The sequence below is a fragment of the Pongo abelii genome, chromosome 20 (genome assembly GCF_028885655.2).
Source record: "Pongo abelii isolate AG06213 chromosome 20, NHGRI_mPonAbe1-v2.0_pri, whole genome shotgun sequence".
NCBI classification, from domain to species: Eukaryota; Metazoa; Chordata; class Mammalia; order Primates; family Hominidae; genus Pongo; species Pongo abelii.
In genome coordinates this window covers 4,325,419-4,343,484 of record NC_072005.2, presented here as the reverse complement: position 1 = coordinate 4,343,484, position 18,066 = coordinate 4,325,419, and the positions used below count along the sequence as shown (strand labels likewise).

Below are 18,066 nucleotides of genomic sequence, written 5' to 3'. Positions count from 1 at the left end.
GTTGCAATGAGCCAACACCGGGCCATCGTACTCCAGCCTGGGTAACAGAATGAGACTCTGTCTCAAGAAAAAAAAAAAGAAAGATCCACAACCTTACGGAATCTGGAAAGGGGTGGCAGGCAGGTTCGCCTGCAGAGATGTGGGCAATCTTCTGGAGAGATAGGGAAGTCCTGTTTCATTTCGGGCGGTGGTTGCCCACATTCACTTGATTGTTATGTCATCAAACTCAACACTTACAATGCACACGTCTTGCTGCATGCTGACTGTATGTCAGCTCGGGTGGTTTCCAGCCTTCTAACCCACAGACCATGGCCATGCTCCCTCACCAGGGTGTCTGCTCCTACGGCTCCCCTCACTTGCAAGCTCCTCCTACGTCTGCCACCCTCCCAGGTAATACCAAGTTCAGGCCCAGCTGTTCCCACGAGTGAGCATGCACGCTTGAAATGCAGTCCAAATCTCGTATGGCTGGGCTGGGACCCCCGTCACCCTCCCAGGTCAGGCCACTGAGCACCAGTCCGGAAATGAACTTATGCTGAGCCAGTGACCTCCCCCTTCACTCCCTCACCTCTGTCACACCTTCGTCCTCAGACAGGTACCCGTGGGGCACAAAGAAACCATCATCCTCATCTTCATCCTCTCCCATGTCGTCATCATCATCCTCAAAAGGAGAAAAAAAAAAAAAAAAGAGTTCATCAGATAGAAAAGCAGAGTGTGTGCCTTATTAAAAACAAAGTAGGCCAGGCACAGTGGCTCACACCTCTAATCCCAGCACTTTGGGAGGCTGAGGTGGGCAGATCATCTGAAGTCAGGAGTTTGAGACCAGCCTGGCCAACATGGTAAAATCCTGTCTCTACTAAAAATACAAATCTTGGCTGGGCGTGGTGGCACGCACCTGTGATCCCAGCTACTCTGGAGGCTGGGGCAGGACTATCACTTCAGCCTGGGAGGCAGAGGTTGCAGTGAGCCGAAATCGTGCCACTGCACCCCAGCCTGAGTGATAGAGTGAGACTCCCTCTTAAAGAAACAAAAAAATGTAAAGCTGTGAACATCTGCTTTGCATGGCCTCCCGACAGACACGGTGAGCATCGGCAGAAAGCCCACTAGGTCACAGCAGCTGGGCAGTCAGGAGGAAATGGTGTGCAGCAGGCCGGCAGGAGGCAAGAAGGGGCTGTGGGGCCACAGTGCAGATGCGGATGGGCTCCCATCCCCAGCAGCCACCTGGGCGAGTGTTGCCAGATGAGATTTTTTGAGAGAAGCTGGAAGTCTCGATGTTGAGGTGTGTTCAGGTTTCAGACCACACAGCAGGTCAAACACCAGCTGTCAGTGAGTAAACACAGCTGGGCTGCGTCCTTAGCCCCTCACTGTGGGACAGGGACTCAAACACAAGCCGTCTGTGAGTGAAGACAGCTGGGGCACATCCTTACCCCCTCACTGTGGGACAGGGACTCCCCAGGCTCCTCTTCTTCCCACTCCTCATCACTGTCCACCTCATAGTCCAGGAGCTTCTGAGAAAAGAAACACATGGGACTCACAACTGCCTTTGGGGCTGGAAGAAAGGGGCAGAGTGAGGAGGTGCGGGGACGGAGGCACTCTGGGGCTGGCTCACCGTGTCCTGGGCCCAGGGGTCTCGCGCGCGGATGAGTGCCGTCTTCTTATTCCAGGTACCCCAGTAGGCCGGCCGGTGGTTCTCACAGAACTGCAGGAGCTTCATCCTGCCAAACTTCCTCCTCTCGGGAACGCCGTCGCCCTTCCCACGCTCCACGATGACGACATCACTGAGAAGGAAAACCCCAGGCTCAGGATCACGCCACCTTACAGACCTGCTCACAAACCTCCTGGGAACCTCCCTGTGAAGCTGGCTAACAATTCTAGAAAGATGGGCATTTGTTAAAAAGCAGCACTGCCTGTCCCCAAAGAAAGGTCAGGAACATGGACTGAAGGGACAGATGGAGGAGGGTGCAGCCTGCAGGGAGAGAGGGAGGATGGCTGCCCAGGTGCAGCCCCAGAGCATTTTTAGCAAGGGAGGTTCTTTGGAACGAGGAGGTTTGCAAGAGCGGGGTGTTGGGGGGTATCCTTCACTGGAGACCAGCAGGGAAATAAGATTCCTCCACAAGGAGCTGGGAAGACAAGGAGAGGAAGACTTCAGGAGCTTACAGGAAGGCCAGATGGAGAGAGGCCTGAGCCAGCACTGAAGCCCAGGGCCTGAGGGCACTAGGAGGCAAGCAACAGAAGGACCCAGAGCTCCCACCCCAGGGACCCCAGGGTCAGCATGCTGGCCTACAGTATCACTAGTGGGTGAAGGCCGACCTCCTCAGGCTCTGACCTGTTAAAAATATCTGCATTCCGGGTGGAAACGTGGGTGGGTCCGGACCTCAGGGGCTGCCGGCCTTTGAGGTCTTTCAAGAAGGAGAACTCGCCGCTCTGCTGCTGGAGGAGCTGGTCTAGCTGACTGCAGAGGTCTGGATGGAAAGCGGTCCGACGCCGAGGGGCCAGGACCATATGCTCTTTAATTTCAAAGGGGGCAAACTTCCCACAGGAGCCGGCCAGGGTCTGAAATCAAGAAGAGACCTGATGGGGTCTTCAAGCAATGGGAGAAAGGAGGCACCATGGACGCACACAGCAGGGTGCTGGTGGGATTCATCCAGGCTAAGGCCAAGGCAGACTCAAAAGCCCAGGCACTGTGTGGGTCCACAGAGCCGAGTTTCCAGAGCTACACGGCAGAGGGCAGATTGGCAGTCTCAAGGGCCGGCGGTGGGGGGACAGACTACAAGGGAGCTGTTTTGAGTGATGGAAATAGGGTTTATCTTCATTATGGTTAGCTGGCCCTGTAATCTGTCAACACAAATGTCCTGAAAAGAGTGTATTTTATTGGATGTAAATTATATCTCAACAAACCTCACTTAAAAAAAAAAAAAAAAAAAAAAGGCCGGGGGCAGTGGCTCATGCCTGTAATCCCACCACTTTGGGAGGCCAAGGAGGGCGGAACACCTGAGGTCAGGAGTTCCAGACCAGCCTGCCCAACATGGTGAAACCCCATCTCTACTAAAAACAAAAATTAGGCCGGGCGTGGTGGCTCATGCCTGTAATCCCAGCACTTTGGGAGGCCGAGGCGGGTGGATCATGAGGTCAGAAGTTAGAGACCAGGCTGGCCAAGATGGTGAAACTCCATCTCTACTAAAAATACAAAAATTAGGCCAGGCGCGGTGGCTCACGCCTGTAATTGTAGCGCTTTGGGAGGCCGAGGTGGGTGGATTGTCTGAGCTCAGGACTTCGAGACCAGCCTGGGCAACACAGTGAAACCTGGTCTCTACTAAAATACAAAAAATTAGCCGGGCATGGTGGCATGCATCTGTAGTCCCAGTTACTTCAGAGCCTGAGGCAGGAGAATTGCTTGAACCTGGGAGGCAGAGGTTGCAGCGAGCCGAGATCGTGCCACTGCACTACAGCCTGGGGGATAGAGCGAGACTCCATCTCAAAAACAAAACAAAACAAAAATTAGCTTGGCATGGTGGTGGGCACCTGTAGTCCCAGCTACTCAGGAGGCTGAGGCAGGAGAATCGTTTGGAACCGGGAGGCAGAGGTTGCACTGAGCCCAGATCACGCCACTGTACTCTAGCCTAGACAACGGTGCAAGACTCCTTTTCAAAAAAAAAAAAAAAAAAAGACAGGGTCTTTTTTTTTTGAAAGATCACAACTCCTCTCTTTTTTTTCTAAGATGGAGTCTCGCTTCATTGCGCAGCCTGGAGTACAGTGGTGCCATCTCGGCTCACTGCAACCTCTGCCTCCTGGGTTCAAGCGATTCTCCTGCCTCAGCCTCATGAGCAGCTGGGATTACAGACGCCTACCACCAAGCCCGGCTAATTTTTGTATTTTTAGTAGAGACACCTTGTTGGCCAGGCTGGTCTCAAACTCCTGACTTCAGGTGATCCACCCGCCTTGGCCTCCCCAAGTGCTGAGATTACAGGCATAAGCCACCGCACCTGGCCAAAAGGAGAAATTTCAGTATAATGAAAGACACTGTAGCTGGGTGCGGTGGCTCACACCTGTAATCCCAGCACTTTGGGAGGCCGAGGTAGGCGGATCACCTGAGGTCAGGAGTTCAAGACGAGCCTGACCCACATGGAGAAACCCCGTCTCTACTAAAAATACAAAATTAGCTGGGCGTGGTGGCACATGCCTGTAATCTCAGCTACTTGGGAGGCTGAGGCAAGAGAATCATTTGAACCCAGGAGGCAGAGGTTGTGGTGAGCTGAGATCATGCCACTGCACTCCAGCCTGGGCAACAAGAGCAAAACTTTGTCTCAAAACAAACAAACAAACAAAAAACAACAATACCGGGCACGGTGGCTCACACCTGTAATCCCAGCCCTTTGGGAGGCCGAGGCAGGCAGATCACGAGGTCAGGAGATCGAGACCATCCTGGCTAACATGGTGCAAACCCCGTCTCTACTAAAAATACAAAAAACTAGCCGGGTGTGGTGGCAGACGCCTGTAGTCCCAGCTACTTGGGAGACTGAGGCAGGAGAATGGTGTGAACCCGGGAGGCGGAGCTTGCAGTGAGCCGAGATGGCACCACTGCACTCCAGCCTCAGCAACAGAGCGAGACTCCGTCTCAAAAAAAAAAAAAAAAAAAAAGACTGTAAACAAAGACATAACAGGCTGAGACGAAATATCACAGAGGATGAAATACTAGACTATGTTAAAAAAAAACTTACAGATCAGGCAAAGAAAAAAAAAGAAAATCCTGTAGAAAAATAGGTAAAAAAATAGGAATTGGCAAGTCATAGAAGAACTAAAATGGCAAACGAACAGAAAAAGATGCTCAACTGCACCAAGAGTCAAGTAAAAATGGAAAGTAAAACAATATCAATTTTTTTAAATCCATCAGACTGGCAAAGTTAAAAGAAAACTAATCCCATAAAAATTGCAGTGATAGCAGAGAATGGGGTGGAAATTTCCACACATTGCCGGGAATGTACATCTGAGTTTCCCATCTGGCACGCACTCTGGCCATGGCTCATGACGCTTCAGCAATATGCTATTTCGTCCTAGAGGTGAACTCATGCTTACTTGGCTGTCCCAGAGGAATGCATGTGTGCAGAGAAACATGCGCAGGGACCCCCCCCCACACCACCGAGGGGCAAACAGGTTGAGATAGTGGCAGGCTCTGTGGCTCATGCCTCTGATCCTAGCACGGTGGGTGGCCAAAGCGAGAGAAATGCTTGAGACCAGGAGGTCGAGACCAGCCCTGGCAACACAGTGAGACCCAGTCTCTACTAAAAATAAAATTAGGGAGGCTGAGATGGGCAGATCATCTGAGGTCAGGAGTTCAAGACCAGCCTGGCCAATATGGTGAAACCCTGTCTGTACTAAAAACACAAAAAATTAGCTGGGCGTGGTGGCAGGCACCTGCAATCCCAGCTACTCGGGAGGCTGAGGTAGAAGAATTGCTTGAACCCGGGAGACAAAGGTTAGAGTGAGCCGAGAGATGGCGCCACTGCTCTCCAGCATGGGTGACAGAGCAATACTCCGTTTCTAAATAAATAAATAATTTTTGTAAAAAAAGAGAAACCATATCATTGCATTATGAAGTATTATGCGGCAGTGAAAATACATGATGTGGATCTCTGGCTGTCGCGATAGGATGTGTAGGTACAACAATGTCACATTGTGCACCTTCAGGATATACAATTGCTATCAAATGTCTCAACATACAAATAAAAGGACAGGCCAGGTGCAGGGACTCACACCTGTAATCCAAGTGCTTTGAGAGGCCAAGGTTTGGAGGATCATTTGAAGCCAGGTCGTCGAGACCAGCCTGGGCAACATAGCAAAACCCAGTCTCTACAAAAAAAATTAAAAAATTAGGCCAGGCACGGTGGCTCACGCCTGTAATCCCGGCACTTCGGGAGGCTGAGGCGGGCGGATCACCTGAGGTCAGGAGTTCAAGACCAGCCTAGCCAACATGGTAAAACCCAGTCTGTACTAAAAATACAAAAATTAGCCAGGTGTGGTAGCGTGTGCCTGTAATCCCAGCTACCTGGGAGGCTGAGGCAGAAGAATCACTGGAACCCGGGAGGTGGACATTGCAGTGAGCTGAGATCGCACCACTGTACTCCAGCCTCGGTAACAGAGTGAGACTCCATCTCAAAAAAAATAAAAATAAAAAATTAGCCAGGCGTGGTGGCACATGCCTGTAGTCCCAGCTACTCGGGAAGGCTGAGGTAACAGGATCACTGGAGCCTGAGAGGTCAAGGCTGTGGTGAGCTGTGATTGTGCAACTGCACTCCAGCCTGGGTGACAGTGAGACCGTGCCTCAAAATATAAAGGCCAGATACATTAAAAAGAATGAAATACATCTAAATGTGGCGACATGGCACAAATCTGAGATAGCTAAGTACACATGTGTATAAACACAGTGAGTGGAGCAGGGAAAGGCACTGAAGGACCCCTAACATTGGAGATGGGCTCCCTCTGGGTGAAGGGGAAGGAGGGCTGCGGTTTCCATGCACAGATGGTGGCTCAGAAGGTCTGAGATGCCAGGTGACCAACGCCAGGCAGGGAAAGTAAACCTTTGTGAATTCTACTGTTGTTTTACAGCTAAACGTGCTCCCTTAAGCGTAAGTTTCCCAAGGGTAAAAACATGGTGAATTTCTCTTACGCCTAACACAAAATTATTCATGAAGTAACCTCTGAAAACAGCACTGTTTAACCAGACATGCCACTTTTTACCTCTTTGGGACAAAGCGAACGACAAAATATTGAGCCTCAAGACTTTACCAGAAATGGAAGTGCCCTAGGTCACCGCAGGCTCCCTCCCTCCTAATGAGAGAAGCTGGCTGGGGAGAGACCCTTTCATTTTCAGAAAGGAAAAGTCTAGCAGAGCTGAAACCCAAAAGCAAAGGCAGCTGGCTGCTCACCTTGGGGGCCTGTGGAGTCTTTGGTTTCTGGAAGAACCTCGTGATTTCGGCCTTCTCTGCTTTAATGCGCTGTGATGTTAAGAGATGGTGATGAGAACGAGGAGAGGAAGAGGAACAGCACGTGTTGCGAAACATGCAAAGGCCCCCAGAACTGAACGTTAAGCATTTTAGCTTGAAGGCACTACTGTGATTTTCAGCTCTCAAAACCCACGGACCCGCAACCGAGCCAGCTAATCTCAAAATGTCCAAGTCGCCCTTGTGGGTAGAAGTGCCAGGATTGCGGGGCTAGTAGGCATGACAGCCAGCACTGAGAAGAAGCAACAAGAACGCATCTAGACAGACTCGCCCTCCCTGTGGGCGCCATTTGGTTTCCCCAAACCAAGAGAATATTAGGTGACAGCTGTGGCAAGAATTCCACTTTGGGCATCTGCTTCTCCAACGGGCTGGGATGGGGAAGCTCTGTGGGAAACGCTCTACCTTCTCTTCTTCTCTTAACCGTTTCTCTTCTTCCTTTTTCCTTTTTTCCTCAAGTTTAGCCCTGTGAGACAGCAAATGACATTTCAGCCGACTCTGCTTTGGCTCTGGAAGGGACCGCAGCACTCAACTGTTAGTATATGGCAAGTATTTCATTTTACATTAAATGAATATAAGTTATTTTCATGTCTAGTATAAGGCTTTTACATAGCCTTCACAATAAAAATGGAAAAGAGTCAATAAAATTCTTCCTGTGACTAGAATATATATAAAAAACTTTAGCCAGTCAGAGCACAATTAGCACAGACAAAACCCACAATCCTGCAATGCAAATGCCTAAGTTGGTTGGGAACTGGAAGGATGGTCACAGCACAGACAAGGGGCCCAGGGTGAGTTGGACGTGGGGGAGCACTAAAGAGCAGGGAGCTGCTTTCCACCACTCCCACATCAGGGCCCCACAGGCACCTCACGCAGGAGAAATGGGAAGGAACTGAAGGGAGCCGCCATGTGCCTGTGAAGTGGAAAGGCCCCATCAGAGTGGCCAGGAGCGGAATCCAGCAGCAGGGAGGCAGGCCCAGCACGGCCTCCGAGGACACTCACTCCAGGGCTTCCTGTCTCTCCTTGCGCCGCTCCTCCTTGAGCCGCTGCTTCTCCGCCTTCTCCTTCTCATCCTTCTCCCGCTTCTCCCGCCTCTCCTTTTCCTTCAGCTCCTTCTCTTCCTCCTTCTTCTTCTTGGCCTCCTCCTTGGCCCGCTTGGCCTCCTCTTTCAGCTTCTCCTTTTCTTCCCTTTCTGCACGTAACTTGAGCTTCTTGCCCAGACGCTCCTGATCCTACAAGACAGTGTGGCAAGTGACAGGTGGCCCTCCCTCCAACTCCCAGGAGGAAACTCGGTTAACAGCATGGAGGACAGCAGGGCCTGGACGGGATGAACAGAATTGAGGGACCAAGGCTAGGCATGGTGGCTCACGCCTGTAATTCCAGCACTTTGGGAGGCTGAGGTGGGTAGATCACCTGAGGTCAGGAGTTTGAGACCAGCCTGGTCAACAGGGTGAGACCCTGTCTCTACTAAAAATACAAAAATTGGCTGGGCGTGGTGGTTCACGCCTGTAATCCCAGCACTCTGGGAGGCCGAGGCAAGTGGATCACCTGAGGTCAGGAGTGCGAGACCAGCCTAGCCAAGATGGTGAAACCCCATCTCTACTAAAAATATAAAAAAAAAATTAGCCAGGCGCGGTGGGCGCCTGTAATCCCAGCTACTCGGGAGGCTGAGGCAGAAGAATTGCTTGAACCCAGGAGACGGAGGTTGCAGTGAGCCAACACGGTGCCACTGCACTCTAGCCTCGGCGACAGAGTGAGACTCCATCTTAAAAAAAAAAAAAAATTAGCCAGGCGTGGTGGCGGGTACCCGTAGTCCCAGCTACTCAGGAGGCTGGGGCAGGAGAATCACTTGAACCAGGAGACGTAGGGTGCAGTGAGCTGAGGTCACACCACTGCACTCCAGCCTGGGCAACTAAGTGAGACTCAGTTAAAAATATAAATGAATAAATAAGAATTCAGAGACCAGCTCCAGGAGGAGCCTCCAGTCAACAACTTTACACAAAAGTGATTTTATTTTTTTTGAGACGAAGTCTACTCTGTCACCCATGGTGGAGTGCAGTGGTGCAGTCATAGCTGGCTGCAGCCTCGACCTCCCAGGCTCAAGTGATCCTCCCACCTCAGGCTCCTGAGTAGCAGGGGCTATAAGCGTGTGCCACTATACCCAGCTATTTTTGTAATTTTCCTAGAGATGGGGTTTTGCTGTGTTGCCTGGGCTGGTCTTGAACACCTGGCCTCAAACAGTCCCTCTGCCTTAGCCTCCCAAAGTGTTGGAATTCCAGGCGTGAACCCCAGCACCCAGCCACAGAAGTGATTTTCATAATCCATTATGATTCCTTCCATCATGAGAAAAATGTTAAGAATTAGCCCTGTGTCCCGGTACTTGTGGGCAATTCAATATAAGATTCATTTAAAACACAATCCTGCTGGGCTCAGGGGGCTCACACCTATAATCCCAGCACTTTGGGAGGCCGAGGCAGACAAACTGCTTGAGGCCAGGAGTTTGAAACCAGCCTGGCCAACAAGGTGAAACCCCAAGTCTTCCAAAAATACAAAAAATTTGGATGAATGTGGTGGCGCACACCTATAGTCCCAGCTACTCAGGAGTCTGAGGCACAAGGATCGCTTAAACCCACAAGGCAGTTCAAGATCACGCCACGGCACTGCAGCCTGGGTGACAGAGCAAGACTCTGTCTGAAAAACAAAACAAAAAAAATTATTTATTTATTTGGAGATACAGTCTCATTCTAGTGCCCAGTCTGGAGGGAGTGCAGCAATGCTATCTTGGCTCACTGCAACCTCTGTCCTGGGCTCAAAGCAATCCTCCTGCCTCAGCCTCCTGAGTAGCTGGGACCACAGGCACCCGTCACCACACCTGGCTAATTTTTGTAGAGATGGAGTCTCACTATGTTCCCCAGACTGATCTTAAACTCCTGCGCTCAAGCAATCTGTCCACCTCAGCCTCCCAAAGTGCTAGGATTACAGGCATGACCCATTGCAACCAGCCCAGGAATTCTTTTTCTTTTTAGTAGAGACACTACGTTGCCCAGGCTTGTCTCAAACTCCTGGGCTCAAGAAATCCTCCCACCTTGGCCTCCCAAAGTGTGGGATTACGGGGGCGAGCCACTATGCCCAGCCTTGTTTCAAATTCTTTAAGGAAGTAACACTTCATCACTACGTTCCTCATTCCAAAGACTTGGCAGTGGCCTGGGACACTCAGTCATTACGTAATCTGAAGTTCAACGTTAAACATGCTCAGCCAGGCGCACTGGCTCCCACCTGTAATCCCAGCACTTTGGGAGGCTGAGGCAGGTGGATTACTTGAGGTCAGGAGTTCAAGACCAGCCTGGCCAACATGGTGAAACCCCGTCTCTACTAAAAATACAAAAATTAGCTGGGCATGGTGGCACGCGCCTGTAATCTCAGCTTCTTGGGAGACCGAGGCAAGAGAATCGCTTGAACCTGGGAGGCGGAGGTTGCAGGGAGCCAAGATCACGCCGCTGCACTCCAGCATGGGAAACAGAGTGAGGCTCTGTCTCAAAATAAAAAAAAAAACGCTCACCTGCCCGGCTCCACAGGTGCCCGCTCCTAACACTGCATGAGGACCACCTCTCATCCAATATGGGCTTCCCACATGTCTGGAGCCTGACAGGTCAGCTTTCAGTTTGGGTTAGGAGTATCTGCCCTTGTCTCTAAGGAAATATTCTAAATGTGTTCCAATACATCTCTGGTAGCTTCAACAAAAGCCACAGAGACACGGCCTGGAAGATGTCTGATGTGCATTTCCTTCCAGTGTCCTGTGTGACTGCATCTGATATACGAGACACATGAGGAAGGTGACCGTCTGGACTGAACAAGGAGACTATAAACATAACTGGGTGGAGAAGAGTCTCCCACCCTGTTGCTAAGCAGGAAATAGAAGGCTTCTAGAAACTGCAGGTGAATCAGATTTCTTCAGCGGCTGTTGGATATTTTCTCTGCTCCCCAACCTGGTGTGTGGGACTCGGAGGTTCCAATCAGCTTAAAAAGTGCTCTTGTTCCAAAGAATGAGATAAACTGTAAAAATAAAAATCAGGCCGGGCGTGGTGGCTCACACCTGTAGTCCCAGCACTTTGGGAAGCCAAGGTGGGTGGATCACCTAAGTCAGGAGTTTGAGACCAGCCTGACAAACATGGCGAAACCCTGTCTCTACTAAAAATACAAAAAATTAGCCAGGCATGGTGGCTTGTGCCTATAATCCCAGCTACTCGAGAGGCTGAGGCAGGAGAATCGCTTGAACCCGGGAGGTAGAGGCTGCAGTGAGCCGAGATTGCACCACTACACTCCAGCATGGGCAACACAGACTCCGTCTCAATTTAAAAAAAAAAGTAATAAAATAAAAATCAACCCCAAATCTGACCCACAAAAACTCAGTGTGGCCGTCAGGAAGCTCAGGAAACGCCCAGTGAACATCAGGGAGCTCAGGAAACACTCAGTAAATGCAGAGCCCATGGTCACCAGGCCCCTCCTGTGAGCTGGCACTGCATAGGCAAAGCCCAGAGGTCTTCCCTGGAGTTTTGGTTTGTTTCGGTATGACAGGATGTTCAATTTCTCTAACCTTTAAGCAATAAGTAAAAAGCCCCCTGCGGCCAGGCATAGTGGCTCAGGCCTGTAATCCTAGCACTTTGGGAGGCTGAGACGGGCGGACTGCCTGAGCTCAGGAGTTTGAGACCAGCCTGGGCAACATGGTGAACCCAATCTCTACTAAAATACAAAAAATAAAAATAAAAATAAAAATAAATTAGCTGGGCATGGCGGCATGTGCCTGTAGTCCCAGCTACTCGGGAGGCTGAGGCAGAAGAACTGCTTGAACCCGGGAGACAGAGGTTGCAGTGAGCCGAGATCGTGCCACTGCACTCCAGTCTGGTGACAGAGCAAGACTCCACCTCAAAGACAAAACAGAACAAAAGCCCCCTGCATTGCTGTGTGGAAAATGTGGTGATGTCCCCCACAGAATAGGAGACTAAGCAGAGAGTCACTAAAGGATAGTCACCCATCGAGTGTAGAGTCTATTCAGATGTTACAGCACTTAGGAATAAGTGAAAGAGACAGGACTGGCCAGGTGCGGCGGCTCACACCTGTAATCCCAGCACTTTGGGAGACCGAGGCGGGCGGATCATGAGGTCAGGAGATCGAGACCATCCTGGCTAACATGGTGAAACCCCGTCTCTACTAAAAATACAAAAAATTAGCCAGGCGTTGTGGTGGGTGCCTGTAGTCCCAACTACTGGGGAGGCTGAGCCAGGAGAATGGCGTGAACCCGGGAGGCAGAGCTTGCAGTGAGCCGAGATCACACCACTGCACCCCAGCCTGGGTGACAGAGCGAGACTCCATCTCAAAAAAAAAAAAAAAAAAAAAGAGACAGGACTACAAGGAAATGGACTGGGTTTTTGGAAGGTAATTTGAAGCTACGATGGGATGCTGAACCATTAAGACAGTGCTAGTACTATTAACAAAAGCTTAGAAAAGGCCACACACAAAACCTTAGGACTCACTCAGCAAAGCAAAAAATGATACAATCTACAAACCATGAAGCCAAGTACTTAAAATGAAGCAGGAATCAAAATGATGGTCAGAGAAGGCTGGGGAAAATGTAAAAACTAGACCAAAGGAACTCCAAAGGGCTTTGCTTACTATTTAATGCAAAAAGCACAGCAGGTTAATTTTCTATTTCAGGGAAAATGTCTTACTCTTTGCAGTCTGAGCTTGTTCTTCTCTGTAGAGCCTTTGACGAATTTCTTAGTTATCTGAAACAGAAGACGTTTATCTTTAAACATGGGTTATTTCAATTGCTTCGAGAAAAAGAGAAACCTTTCCAGGTGATCAGTTTTTCCACCAACAGAACCAAAATGTCATAGTAGGGTCACAAACTCCAGTAAGTGTGCACACATGTGTGTATCTGGGATTAGATAACAAGGGAGACGATGGAGGCAGATAAAGAAATGGGTGAAGCACGCCATGCACAAGAAAAACAAGGCAAGCTCAGAAATAAAGGCAACGGACAAGGCTGGGCGCGGTGGCTCACACCTGTAATCCCAGCACTTTGGGAGGCTGAGGCAGGCGGATCACCTGAGGTCAGGAGTTCGAGACCAGCCTGGCCAACGTGGCAAAACCCCATCTCTACTAAAAATACAAAAATTAGCCAGGTGTGGTGGCGGGTGCCTGTAATCCCACCTACTCAGGAAGCTGAGGCAGAAGAATCGCTTGAACCCAGGAGAAGGAGGTTGCAGTGAGCCGAGATCGCGCCACCATACTCCTGCCTGGGCAACAGGGTGAGACTCTGTCTTAAAAAAAAAAAAAAAAAAAAAAAGTGACAGCTGGCCTGGGTGACAGGGAGAGGATGGATTTGTAGCAAATGAGAGAGGACCTGCCTGTCCAAAGGGGATGGAGCTCTTACAGGAATATAGATCCCTGTTTGCTGATCCTTCCAATTTCTCCAAGAGTAGCTATTAGGAATTTCATGTGAATTTTTTTAGGTGTTTAAAAATGGACACAGATGGGCACAGTGGCTCATGCCTGTAATCCCAGCACTTTGGGAGGTCAAGGCGGGAGGATCACTTGAGCCCAGGAGTTCAAGAGCAGCCTGGGCAATAAAGCAAGACCCTGTCTCTAAAAAAAGCTTTAAATTAGTCGGGTGTTGTGGTGCACATCTGTAGTCCTAGCTACTCAGGAGTCTGGGGTGGGAGGATCATTTGAGCCCGGGAGGTTGAGGTTGCACTGAGCTGTCCAACCTGGGTGACAGAGTGAGACTGTCTTAAAAAAAAAAAAATAAAAAGATACTAAATTAATCAAATAAAACATGTCTCCAGGCTGGTTTCCTGTGCACCACTAATTTACATTCTGTCTAGCTCAACTCTGCTTTTTATTTTAATTTTATTTTTGAGATGGAGTCTCACTCCTGTCACAGAGGCTGGAGTGCAGTGAGTGCCACGATCTCGGCTAACTGCAACCTCCACCTCCCAAGTTCAAGCAATTCTCCTGCCTCAGCTTCTTGAGTAGCTGGGATTATAGGCGTGTGCCACCACACCTGGCTAATTCTTGTATTTTTAGTAGAGACGGGGGTTTCACCATGTTGGCCAGGCTGGTCTCGAACTCCTGACCTCAGGTGATCCACCGCCTTGGCCTCCCAAAGTGCTAGGATTACAGGCGTGAGCCACCGCGCCCAGCCAACTCTGCTTTTTAGAATGTGGAGTGAAAGCTTAAGACAAAAGGGAAACTTGCTGGGGTTGTCTAGGACTTCTACATTCTAGGGCACAATATTTTCTATCACCTACCTTCAAACTGAGCACGAGCTACTAGGAATTACCAATAGGATCCATGGTGTGACTCACCATCCACCTAAATGGTCCCAGGGAGGAAGACGAACAGGGAGTCTGGACTTTGGCCTAAGCTATCTCCCACCAGGGCAGGGAATCCTGAAAACCAAACTAGTAGAAGTGAAGAGCAATGGGAAGAGAGGCTTAAGAGTGGGAAGAAATAATTCTCCGCGTTCATTGCAGACTTGCAGTGTAAGACTGAAGTTGAACTGAAAAACCAAAGGCCCATTTTCCTGGCAATGGTCTGATGGGTCAACAAAATTATGTAAGTGATTTCTTTTTTTCTTTTGAGACGGAGTCTCGCTCTGTCGCCCAGGCTGGAGTGCAGTGGCGCCATCTTGGCTCACTGTAAGCTCCGCCTCCCGGGTTCAAGCGATTCTCCTGCCTCAGTCTGCCCAGTAGCTGGGACTATAGGTGCCCACCACCATGCCTGGCTAATTTTTTTGTATTTTTAGTAGAGATAGGATTTCACCGTGTTAGCCAGGATGGTCTCGATCTCCTGACCTTGTGATCCGCCTGCCTCGGCCTCCCAAAGTGCTGGGATTAAAGGCGTGAGCCACTGCGCCCGGCCAACAGTGATTTATCTGGGAAAGCTGAACCCCTGACTAGGACCTCTCACAGAATAAAAACTTCAGATGAATGAGCTCAAGACAGCCTTTCCACCTGGGTCCCACTGAGTCCTTTCTGGACTAAACCTTTCTTTAGGGAAAGGCCGAGCCATTGTGAGAAGGCTGCCTGTGTTGGCGGGAGCTCTTTCACCACCGAGATCAGGCTAGGGTGTTCAGTCTTTGCTGAGAACGTGGCAACAGAAATGCCAGCCCGAGGCAGCCTCACCAAATGCTGCAGAAAAAGCATCTGTCTCTCCAGCATCCACTCTGCCTGCCAAGGCTGTGTGCCTCACCCCCACTGAGGGATTTAACTGCAGAATATGGGAGCCGCAGCTCTCCAGGGCTGCCCTTTGTGTTCAGAGATTATAATATGGAATGTGGTCTTGGGGTGGTGGGGAACTCAGTTCCTTAGTCTTGCCCATACCTGAAGCTCAGCTGCAGAATCTCCTACCTCTTACAATGCTCCCCTCCTCTGCTGTGAGTCCAGGGATAATAGACTTGATGTGACTGGCAAGAGCCCGCTCAGTAATATCCAACAACCAAAAAAGAGCAATTACTGCTTAATTTAAAACTGCTATCTTTTTTGCTTTGCCAAACACTCAGATGGACCTTGAAGTCTGACAGAACTTTATCTTCTTGAAATTTGACCCAAGTGTTTCTAGATCTCACTCTCAAAATTCTATGCAGCGCTCCCACATTCTACCCAGCTGGAGCCCGGTCAGACAGCACCCTCAACTGCCAAAAACGTGATCCAGGATTCCAGAAGGAAGCCAAAACACAAAAACCGACAATCCCAAGGAGTCGCGACAGAGCTCACTATGTGTGGGCATGAAAATTCCTGCACCGTTTCTCAGATTATCCTCTCAGAGCCTACGGACTCTGATTTTATACTAAAGGGTATCTAATTTCTAAGCCCAGACCAGATAAGCGGCTAAAACCTAACAGCAGGGGAGCGGAGGCAGGGGGGAAGAGAAACCTCCAATTGGCCCAAGCATGAGACAGTGCAAGCTGGGAAAATAAGAACACACATTGCCTTCAGCTACCAAGAGCTCGTTCTCCTTAACAGCCCAAGGCCACTTGTAGAAGGAAGCTCAAGGAAACAATCATTTTGTGAAAACCAAGCACAGAAACAGCAGAACTGAGAAGACGGCTCCGTAACATACAGCATGTCCACACCATGGGCTATCACGCACCAGTTAAAAAGAGCTCCATCTTTCCATCCCAGTATAAAAAACATCTAAGACACCCTTGAGTAACAAAGACAGATATTTACAGTATATGTCCTACACAAGGAAACAAAATGATACTGGGTGTTTCCTAGAGATCTCTCTGGATATGCAGGACACAGAAAAACACAAGGTGATGATGATGATGATAATGGCAACCTCCTGGGAGAACAGAGGGCTTCAAGGTTTCCATTCTTTTTCCTTTTTTTTTTTTTTTTTTTTTGAGACAGGGTCTGGCTGTTGCCCAGGCTGGAGCGCAGTGGGGCAATCATGACTCACCGCAAACTCTGCCTCCTTGGCTCAAGTGATCCTTCCACCTCAGCCTCCCAAGGAGCTGGGACTGCAGGTGTGCACCCCCATGCCCCACTAATTTTTGTATTTTTTGTACAGACGGAGTTTCACCATGTTGGTCAAGCTGGTTTCGAACTCCTAGGCTCAAGCAATCCTCTCACCTCGGCTTCCCAAAGTGCTGGGATTACAGGCATGATGAGCCACCGCACCCAGACCAGTATTTCTTTTAAACATGGAGAATTTATTACAAATGTAATTTCAAGTATATGGAAAGAAGTTCCAGCATCTGGGCACAGAAGCAAGCCAAAGATTCCAGTAACACAACTGCACCAACATGATCATTTGTGGAATAATCATCTCGATCACTAACAGAAGAGGCTAAATTACAAGTCTGATTGCAAACTTCAGAAATGGTTCTTTCCCACATGGTAGAAAACTCTAATACTAAAAAGGAACACTTCAGCTATTCAAAGGACCCTGGGAGTATCTAAAGGGGGATCTTTCTAAATCATTGTTTTTCCAAAGTGAGATTCTCCAGATCCTGCAGTACTAAAACAACAACAAAAACCAAAACAAACAAAAACACGCCATGAAGCTCCCCGCAAAGGGACAGCAGGATCTGTATCGGAACAAACTCCCATTTTCTTTTATTTTAAAGAAGAAAAAATAAAGAAGGCAAGCCAGCCCACAAAGTACAGTGGCAATGACTGCCCTGGGACTCTCAATGCAGATTTCACTGTACCAACTCAAGAAGAACAGACCCCAGTGACAAGCACACAGATTACACGGCAGTGCAAAACAATCTGCAAGCTTCCCACCAGCTCGCCCCTGCAATCTGGAAAGAGCTGCTGGTAGGGAGGTAAAGTGCAAAAAACAGTGTATTCCCTAGAGGAACAGGGGTTGTGGGCAGGGGGTGGCTCAGACCTCACGGCAAGGAAAGGTGTTAAGAGTTAGGTACCAATTGGTCAGGCGCGGTGGCTCACACCTGTAATCCCAGCACTTTGAGAGGCCGAGGCGGGTGGATCACGAGGTCAGGAGTTCGAGACCAGCCTGTCCAACATGGTGAAACCCCATCTCCACTAAAAATACAAAAATTAGCTGGGCTTGGTGGCGCGTGCCTGTAATCCCAGCTACTCGGGAGGTTGAGACAGGAGAATTGCTTGAACCCAGGAGGCAGAGGTTGCAAGAGCCAAGATCACGCCATTGCACTCCAACCTGGGCAACAGAGTGAGATTCCGCTTCAAAAAAAATAAAAAATAAAAAAGAGTTAGGTACCAACTATGAAGCAAGCAAACCAACCAAACCAGAAATGAAGGACTCCTTAAAGGTTTGGAGATAAAGTAGGGGTTGGGGATGGAGTCTCTCCCAGCTGGGATCTCAGGGAGCCCTGCCATCAGGGCATGCGGAGGCCTCCCGGATAATCGCTTCCCTCATAGCTTCGGTGACTGACAGGCCCTCTGGGGGTGGTTGTGGCCGCTTTCTGCCATAGGCTCTGGGCCAGCCTGAAGCCTTTACCACTTGTAAATTATCTGAAAAGTTGGGATAATATTGCCTTCGAGTGCATCCCAAAACCTCGAGCCTGTGTTCAGAACAAGAT

At 49.6% G+C, this 18,066-nt stretch overlaps 1 protein-coding gene across 2 annotated transcripts in view; it reads right to left on the bottom strand.

Annotated features, from left to right (window-relative positions):
• The window catches only part of CHAF1A (chromatin assembly factor 1 subunit A), a 40,408-nt gene that overhangs the window by 12,143 nt on the left and 10,199 nt on the right, over positions 1–18,066 (bottom strand). For both annotated transcript variants that reach the window (XM_024236845.3, XM_063719282.1), the window contains 8 exons: positions 12,719–12,775; positions 7,995–8,224; positions 7,398–7,458; positions 6,921–6,989; positions 2,324–2,550; positions 1,607–1,775; positions 1,425–1,505; positions 566–658 (listed from right to left, as the gene is read on the bottom strand). In XM_024236845.3, coding sequence (XP_024092613.3) covers positions 566–658; positions 1,425–1,505; positions 1,607–1,775; positions 2,324–2,550; positions 6,921–6,989; positions 7,398–7,458; positions 7,995–8,224; positions 12,719–12,775 — 987 coding nt within the window. The remainder of the gene's footprint in view (positions 1–565; positions 659–1,424; positions 1,506–1,606; positions 1,776–2,323; positions 2,551–6,920; positions 6,990–7,397; positions 7,459–7,994; positions 8,225–12,718; positions 12,776–18,066) is intronic.